Genomic DNA, 8,795 nt, shown 5'->3' with positions numbered 1-8,795 from the left:
ACTACAACATCACCCCTGCAGCCAGAACTAATAAACACTCACTCTCAACCTCACCCCAAAACATCATTTTTTTGGAAACTATGACTATAACAAATAACTGCTCTCACCCAAACCTCACAACCAAAATCAAAATAAAATAATTGGAATTGTGGTGCGGTATCTGAAACCTACAATCACTCTCATCCCACAGAATCAGGCATGCAATCCCTAGATGTGTGGGAGAAGAGAGTAGAGGAGATTAAGGGTTTGAACCTTCACCAAAACCTTTCAAACCCAGAAGATTCAAAGTTCGAATCCTCAAATTATTCCTTTTAGTGTTCAACAACCTGTCATCATCACCTTACGTTGAAAAAGCTTCCTTGAAGTCTCTCGGAGGCGAATTGGGACGTACTTAGGTGAAGATGTGGCGGCGATATCTTTAACTGAGAGAGACATACGTAAAAATTTATTTATTTATCACTGTCAATACAATATGAATTTTTTAGATTTTTTTCCAGCACACAAACTCACAAAGGCTTCGTTTGGTAGCATAAAAAAATAAAAAAATTCATCAAGTAAAGAGAGTACAGAAATAATGAAGTAATTTTTAATTGATTTATTTAATTTTATTCTCTTTTTATTTTAACGATAATAATAATTTGACAGATGAGGTATAATATAATTAAATATTACAATTATCATTTTATTTCTTATAATTTAAATTATAATTATAATAATTATCATATGCTTAAAAAATGAAATATAAATTAATTGCAAAAAGTATATTTAAGGATAAAATAAAATAGTAATTATATGTCAATACTTCTTTATTTTCTCTCTCTTTTCTTTTCACTTTCTCTTCAGCCAAACAATCTAAACATTATCTCATTTTTATTCTTTTTTTTTTCTCTTACTTTCCCTCTACATACCAAACATATCCAAATAGTTGCTTTTTTCTGTGCTACTTCTCATTCGGGCAAACTTTACAAATGAAATGATTGTGACACCAAAAGAAAAAGCTTTAGAAATGATTGTGGATGTGGTAGGTTAAACGAACGGTTGAGTTTCATGAAGAGATGGAGATCACGGAAGGCCACGTTAGTCTGAGCTCTGACGGTCAAATTGTGGGGATATTTAACTAGGTACAATAAACGGCTGAGATTCAAGGAATGCTAATAATGAGTTCCCGAGGATTAGCTAAAGTGGTAAGAGATAGGGAACACAAGGGTTGGAGAGGGGAAGGTCTAGAGTTCGAATCCTGGAAGAAAAATTTGGGATTTTCTAACTTACTAACAATTAACCACTATCATTTGTCTATCAAAAAAAGGAATGCTAATAATGAAGTAATTTTTAATTTACTATTTTTAAAATATGTTGTTTTGTTATTTTTATAATTAATTTTCTTAGTTTTTGTGAAAAAAGACTCGAGGTCCGTGGATAACTCACTGATTGAGCTAAGAGTTATTGTAGATAAATGGTCAGGGCCGGTTCGAACCCTGAGCATAAATAAATTGCATTGATATAATTTTTTTTTGGTACATAATAATTTACTAATATTTACCTATAAAAAATATTATAAGAATTAAATTCAGGATGCACTTTAATTTTTTTTATAAGAATTATATTGGATTATGTACCATATTAATTTTTTTTAGACAATATTATCCTTATTTAACTATGAAATTGAAATGTAATGTCATGTCAATTATAATCTCTTCTTTTCACTCTTCAAGACTTGTCTTTATACTGAAAACTAGGTTATGGGTAGTTTTGAAAATTCACAAGTATTTGATAACAAACTAAATAGTACAATTAATTAAATTAACCGATATTCTTATGAGATGAGAAGTGGTTGGTTGGTTCTTATATTAATAACCATATCAAATATTTAATATTGATATAATATTGATTATTTCTATATTCTTATTGTACAACAGAACGATAATAAACTACAACCATCCAGAGTCGATCTGTGAACCTTCATCTACCCAAGTCATTTGTCTATCAGCTATTACGTACCACTTGAGCAGGGGTGGATCCAGACCTTAAATATTAGTGAGGCTAAATATAAAAGCAATTATAGACTAAAAGAGAAATATTATAGATAAAACCATGAGAGAAAGTTTCTCATGGAAATAGAAGAGTTTACATTATAGTCCAAGAGTTTACAATGAAAATCGTCTACTATCCATTATTTGAAAATGTGCTAAAATAACATCATTGTCAATTGTTCCAAGAACATCTCTTTCTATAAAAGTTACAAGACGATCATTTAACCATTGATCACCCATTTTGTTACATAACTGACTCTTCACAAACTTCATAGCTGAAAACACACGTTCGAAGCTTGCAGTAGCTACCGGCAAGACTAAAGCCAACTTCAGAAGCTTATAAACTATATCAAATGTGTTGCACTTTTTTGTTTCCACAAGTTTTGCACAAAGATCTGAAAGTCCTTTTAACTTTGCAAATTTTGGATCACATCGAACATTTCTAACATAATTCTGAAGTTGATGTCGCACTACCACTTCCGGCACATCAACAAAATCATTTGGATAAAGTTTAACCATCCTCAATAATTTTTTCACATCAAAAGCTTCAAATGATGATGAGGGATTCAAACATGAAACACATTGTAAAAGTTCAGTATTCTCTTCATCAAACCTAGCATTGAGCTCATGCAACTTCAAATCTAAAACAGTAAATAAACAATCATGCTTATAATGATGCAAATTAGAAACACTAGAAGTGATAACATGTCGTCTAGGTTTCTTCCCTTGCGCATCCAAATCAGGCACATCAATATCATGCTTATTGTAAATTTCCATAACCTTAGATATAAGTTCTTCCCATCCATCATTCCTCATTTCTTGCAATTCTTCTTTGGTGGCTTGGACAAGTGATAAAGCATTCAAAAGATCTTTATCACGCTTTTGTAGTGCTTCACTTAAATCATTTGTAAATCCTAAAATCTCAACCATCATGTATAACATAAAAATAAAATCAAAGGACTGAAGCACTTCTAGCAAAAGCACTGTTTCACCATGTTTTTCAAATGACGGATCTTTCCCGACTTCTTCAAGTACCTCAATAATGGCACCATATAAAGTCATCAATCTAGTGAGAGTCCTAAAGTGGGAACCCCAACGAGTGTGACCCGCTTTAGCAATAGATGATTCTTGATTTAATCCACTACCAGTCTCTATCTCACCCTCTTCAACCAATTTAGCAAATTGAGATACTTGTTTGTCCCGAAGCAATTCTTGTCTCTTGTTAGAAGACCGTATGAAAGTAACAAGCATATTGACCTTCCCGAAAAATCCACTAACATCTTTGTGAGTCTTAGCACATGCAACAAGTGCCAATTGAAGTTGATGGGCAAAACAATGCACATAATAAGCAGATGGATTTTCAAAAAATTTCTTCATCCTATAAAGAGATAATGAAACCATCAAAAACCAAAATAACTTAGCAACAATTTGCATTAGATGTAATCAATAATGGAATGATAGCTATATTATGTTACATTCCATCTCTTTAGATGTCCAACAAGAATTCAGAAAACCCTTTTCCACATATCAATTTCAGTTTCCACATATCAATTTCAATTTCCTCAAACCCTAGAACAAGAACCCAATGTCCCAAACCCTTTTGCACATATCTGAGAATTCAGAAAACACAAATACCCAATACAAAGAAAATTCAGGGAAGTGAGTGAGAAAGGCAGAAAGCATTACCTTTTGACTTTGAGTGACTGAGAGTGAGAGCTTCGATCAGTTGAGAGGGAGAGGCACTGAGCAGTGAGCACTGAGGCAGGAGCTTCGTCAGTTCGATAGAGAGCAGGAGAGGAGAGGGCGAGAGGCACGAGAACAGAGAGGGACGCCGTGCGCCGTGAGTCGACAGAGAGAGGCGGAGGGGGACGCGTGCGTGAGTCACTGAGGAGAGAACAGAGAGGAGCGTGCGAGAACAGAGAGGAGAGTGCGAGAACAGAGAAGGAGCGTGCGTGCGTGAGTCGTGGTGAGAGAACAATCAGTAAACACAATGTTTTTCTTTATTTTTCAACCATATAAAATTTAAAAATAAAATAAAATAAAAATCGGTGTGGCTAAAGCCACACCTAGCCTGTGAATGGGTCCGCCCCTGCACTTGAGCTATTATAGTTGGGAGCTATTATAGTTGGGATTCTTTTTTATATTTAAGTGACCTTTTTTATATTTAAGTGACCGTTTTCTTTTGTTGTATCACTTTTTTCGTTTCCAATCTTGTAAAAAAATTCAATAAATATATACCGTCAGTGTAAAAAAAAACACTAATATTCAACCATTCTATAAGGACAAATTAAACTATGTTACATTCATATTTTCTTTAAATTAAATTAATGTTATATTTTATGATGTGTCAGAAAACAACTAAATGTCAATGTTTGTGTAAAAAAAATTATACTAAAAAGTGTATCTAGTACTATTATCTAGGAAAAATAAAGTATAGACTATGGAGCCAATAAGGAAATGGGGTCTTATTTTCATTTAAATATAGGTTCACTACAAAGACCTCGTAGGATCTAGTTCATAGGCAAATAAATGAACAACGCCGGTCCACGAGGACAAAGCTTAACATCATTCAATGCAAAGCCACAAACATAAAAGCTTTTATAAAGATTAACTATTGACCCTACACAAATGAAAAAATAACACCAATAGTAGGGGTCGAGTTTGGCTTAAGCAAAGATCTCATTCATGGCTTTGGGTTCGAGTTTGGCCTTCTCCAAATCCTGCAGTTTCTTCTCCTTAGCCAGCTTCTTCATCCGAGCAAGCTCAATGTCCTTGCTCATCTTCCTCCTGTACATTTCAGCAAATGTGATTGGTTCTTCCATTACTGACTTCTCTCCCTCTCGAACCTTCAAAGGGTATACAGTTGCATCTGGTGCCGGGTTCTGGAATGTGGCGATTGATAAACGGCTTGAGTTTGAGTTCACCACTGCTTGGTGATCAGCGTTCTTGAACCTTCCATTGCTCAGATACTGCATGCATTCATGTCCCACACCCTCATAAATTAATTAAACAAACTATGAAGAAAAAAAAATGTATGAGTCCTTTTTATTTAACAATTGAATAGTTTTGCCTAAATTCTTAATTTAACCATGATTCTTTTAAAGAAAATATTGTTAGAGTCATCTTATGTTCGTGCAGATGTTTTGGCTTCTGAGTCAAATTCGACTTGATTTTTAATGATTTTAAATAGTGCAACTAAACACAAATAAACTAATTATGTTTTTCTTTAAAATTTATGAAAATTATCTCACATTTTAGAGAGTTGAAATATTTTTTTTAAAATCTGAATGTACTCTTAATAGTTAATATATGTGCCAAAATGATTCTTGTAACAACTGAGAATCATTAGTGCATAGATTTTTAATTGAATCATGTTAGAGTTTCAGTATAAATTAAAATTAAAAAGACAAATTTTTCTGGCTGCAAGGGAAGCCACGAGTTCAACATTTTTTTTTGTTTGGTCCGTAAGTTTTTGAACCATAGTGGAGAGATCAGGGGTTTGAGACATCAATTGCTTTAATAACCTGATATGTAAAACCTAACTTCCATTAGTACTTAGTACAAGCCAAAAATGAGCATGAGCACAACCCATATAAAACGTAAAATAAATGGGATTGTCTAATTTAATAAAGTATTAAATATCTACCTTAACTTCAAAAAAAAAATATCTACCTTATTAAATATCTCATTATAATGTTTAGAAAAAATCTCATTATAACCTACAAAATGAAAATAAGTCTTATCCTATATAAGAATTATACAATTTTTTAAAAAAATGATTTGTTAATATCCACAAATATTGCTTTCGTTTTTCTTTTTCCTATTTTTTACTTCTTTCTATTGTACTAAGGGTTGGTGCACCCCTTGTGCCTCCTTTTAATACAATTCTCTGACTTATAAATAAAATATTGAATTGATAGGTAGAGGGAAAAAAAAAGAGAGAAATAAGTGATGAATGTGATAAATATAAAAAATGAGATATAAAGAAAATTTGGGTGTATAGTTAAAATAAGAGAGGAAAATAATAAACGTGATATATACTATAATATAACTAGAAGAAAGATATAAGGGAGAAAATAATTATATGTATATAAGTTTGTTACTGTTATGTTATGGTAAATAGTATAGGGAATATTTTTGAAGCACACGCCTTAATGGCTTGGCCGCCATCAACTTGTGTGTGGTTGTGATTGTGGTTGTTGTAGTTTGTGGTTCTCCGAATCCAACCAAGTTGCTTTAAAGAGTCGAGTAATTTTAATGGTTTGATATGTAAAACCTAACTACCATTACTACAAGGCACAGGACAAAAGAGCATGGGCACATCCCATATAAAACGTACAATACATATGGGATTGTTTAACTAAAGTACTAAATATAAATATATCCACCTAAATTGTAGGTTTGGAAAGAATAAATTATTTTTAATGTATTTTAAGTGAAAAGTAATTTTGATATTTATACCAAAATATAAATTAATTTATACTTTTCAAAAAATCACTTAAAACAAAATCATTAAGTATTTTATTCAACATCAAAATTGTTTATCATGGAAGTTTGTGATTATGAAGTCTTGAAACTTGAAAGAAAGTTGAAAAAGAAAGAAGAAATGCAACATGTACTCACATGACCATGGTCACCAAGATTGACAACAAAAGCTCCTTCAACAGGCTGCACAGTGATCCATGTCTTCCCATTATCCCTAGTAGCTTGAAGCCCACCCACTTGATCCTGAAGCAGCAGAGTAATGGTGCCAGGATCAGTGTGTCGCTTCAGCCCAAGAGTGAGGTCAGGTTGAGGACATTTTGGGTAATAATTCACCACAACCTTCTGGTCCATATCCACACACGCCTTTGTTAGAGCCTCTTTCTCTAACCCCATTGCCTCAGACAATACCTCCAACAGCTTGCATGCTAAACCCATCAGCTTCTCGCTGTACTCCTCCGTCACCGCCTTCCACCCTGCTGGGGTGTCCGGCCACCGTGAGTAGTCCCTATTCCTGATTGGATATGAAAAGTATGTCACTATCTCTCTCCAATCCTGCACTGATTCTCCCTGTAATAGCAAAAAATCATCCTCAATTCAAATCACCATTGAAACAGAGCATGTAATTTGGGTATGCTAATTATTTGTTTTAAATCATTTTAATACAAAATCATTCATATATTAAGTTTTTAAGAAAATTAATTTATTTCATCCATAACGAAGTGAAAGTGTAAGGGTTGAAGAGTTAATCCTGAATTGTGTCGCATTAAGAACTAACTTGCTCAATACTTACAATTTTACTTTCATGGATGAAATTGAGTATTCAGGTCGGGCTTAATACATTCAAAATTTGAGATTATCTAAATCACTACAAGTAAATATTGAGTGAAATCACACTAGTCATATAGATGATTCAATAATTTATGACATGTGTGTGCAGTTAAGCGGACGCATGTCAAAATATTATTGTGTCATCTAAACTAGAGTGATTTTTACTTGCATGAAGCTTTGAGTGATTTAGATATTTAGATAACTGCTCAAAATAATTGTTAGCTAGAAATGTGAAGAGTGTGTGATTGTTACTTGGAGGTGGCTGGAGACGATGAAACCGCCCTTTTTGCCACCGGTCATGTCAAACCGAAGCTTCTCCTCCGGTGGAAGAGCGAAGAACTCTTTAGCAAGAGTGGTCATGTGGGAAACCAATTCAGTGTCGACCCCATGATCAACAACCTGAAAAATACCCCAATTCTCACAAGCCTCAACAATCTTGTTACAAATCTCAGATCTCCGGTCATCGACCTCGTCAATTCCGGCGAGGGAAATGACCGGGATCTCATTGCTGAAATTGTTGTAAGCGACCTTAGGGCGCTCGTCTTCGTCACGGACGAAGCTGGACTCTAGGGTGTTTTGTTGAGCCAGTGTGGTGAGAGTTTTGGGTTTGAATGATGCCATTGTTGGATGGTTGGTTAGAGTTTCAGAGTTTGTTTGTGTGTGCTCTGTTTTTTTGGGTTTGAGAATGGTGGGGAGTGATGGAATTAATAGAGTGTTGAGGTTGAGGGACAGGTAAGAGAATGGAAGGCGAGGTGGTGTTATATAACACAGCCACGAGGACTGGTTGTTCTACCTTACAAAAACTTGAGTATATGTATTTCTGATAAAAACAAAAACTAATTTTATCTCAATTTGAGTATGAGATTTCCTACATTTTTAATATACTTTGCATTTATTTTTATCATTTAAATAAAATTAAATTCGATTTTTTTACTTAAGTATTATTTGGAAATATAATTGTAGCATGCTATCTAGAAAGTTTCCTACTAGCTATTCATTCTAATTTCTAAAGTCAACTGATTATATTGAGAAGTTTCAGAATGAAAAAGTTGATCTTGAACAAATTAAAATGAGTTAATTCAAACAAGTTATTAGTCTATTCATTTCATTTAAATGACCTTTGCATTTATTTTTCCTTTTCTAGAAGTTATGTTGAACCTTATTTGCAAGTTGCAAGAATGTTTTCTCAGCTTACATTTTGGAACGACAAGTGGCCAACAATATAGGATATAATATAATATATCTATATTTTAATTCTATTTTTAAAATTATTTTTATTTTCTATTTAAAAAATTTATTTAATTTAAATAATTTATTATAAATTTATTTTCTATTCAATATATATATATATATATATGATGAATGGATTCGATTTCTGGGTAGGATAGTTTTTTGCCAGCGGTGAGATGATGAGTTGTTCTTGGCATATCCCTCTTATTAGTATGATTAAAT

The 8,795-nt window shown here is 33.2% G+C and overlaps 2 protein-coding genes across 2 annotated transcripts; both read right to left on the bottom strand.

Annotated features, from left to right (window-relative positions):
* Positions 1-2,096: 2,096 nt before the first annotated feature.
* LOC130745192 (uncharacterized) lies at positions 2,097-4,382 on the bottom strand. The gene is made up of 2 exons (XM_057597342.1): positions 3,717-4,382; positions 2,097-3,408 (listed from the first exon to the last, which is right to left on the bottom strand). The coding sequence occupies exon 2, from the start codon at positions 3,405-3,407 to the stop codon at positions 2,145-2,147; it is 1,263 nt and encodes a 420-aa protein (XP_057453325.1). The 5' UTR covers position 3,408; positions 3,717-4,382; the 3' UTR covers positions 2,097-2,144.
* A 98-nt stretch (positions 4,383-4,480) lies between these two features.
* LOC130745193 (naringenin,2-oxoglutarate 3-dioxygenase-like) lies at positions 4,481-8,084 on the bottom strand. The gene is made up of 3 exons (XM_057597343.1): positions 7,596-8,084; positions 6,654-7,082; positions 4,481-4,999 (listed from the first exon to the last, which is right to left on the bottom strand). Exons 1-3 carry the CDS (start codon positions 7,962-7,964, stop codon positions 4,697-4,699), a joined length of 1,101 nt encoding a protein of 366 aa, XP_057453326.1. The 5' UTR covers positions 7,965-8,084; the 3' UTR covers positions 4,481-4,696.
* Between the last annotated feature and the right edge of the window lie 711 nt (positions 8,085-8,795).

The sequence above is a fragment of the Lotus japonicus genome, chromosome 3, assembly GCF_012489685.1.
Source record: "Lotus japonicus ecotype B-129 chromosome 3, LjGifu_v1.2".
NCBI classification, from domain to species: Eukaryota; Viridiplantae; Streptophyta; class Magnoliopsida; order Fabales; family Fabaceae; genus Lotus; species Lotus japonicus.
The sequence above is the reverse complement of the archived record's forward strand: the minus strand, read 5'-3'. Positions and strand labels throughout refer to the sequence as shown.

Bases quoted from the DNA above. Each gene is read 5' to 3' on its own strand.
- LOC130745192 (XM_057597342.1), bottom strand. From the start codon at position 3,407: ATGAAGAAATTTTTTGAAAATCCATCTGCTTATTATGTGCATTGTTTT.
- LOC130745193 (XM_057597343.1), bottom strand. From the start codon at position 7,964: ATGGCATCATTCAAACCCAAAACTCTCACCACACTGGCTCAACAAAAC. The intron at 7,083-7,595 runs GTAACAATCACA...TTGCTATTACAG, and splicing joins TCGTCTCCAGCCACCTCCAA to GGAGAATCAGTGCAGGATTG. The intron at 5,000-6,653 runs GTGAGTACATGT...GAATGCATGCAG, and splicing joins ATCTTGGTGACCATGGTCAT to TATCTGAGCAATGGAAGGTT.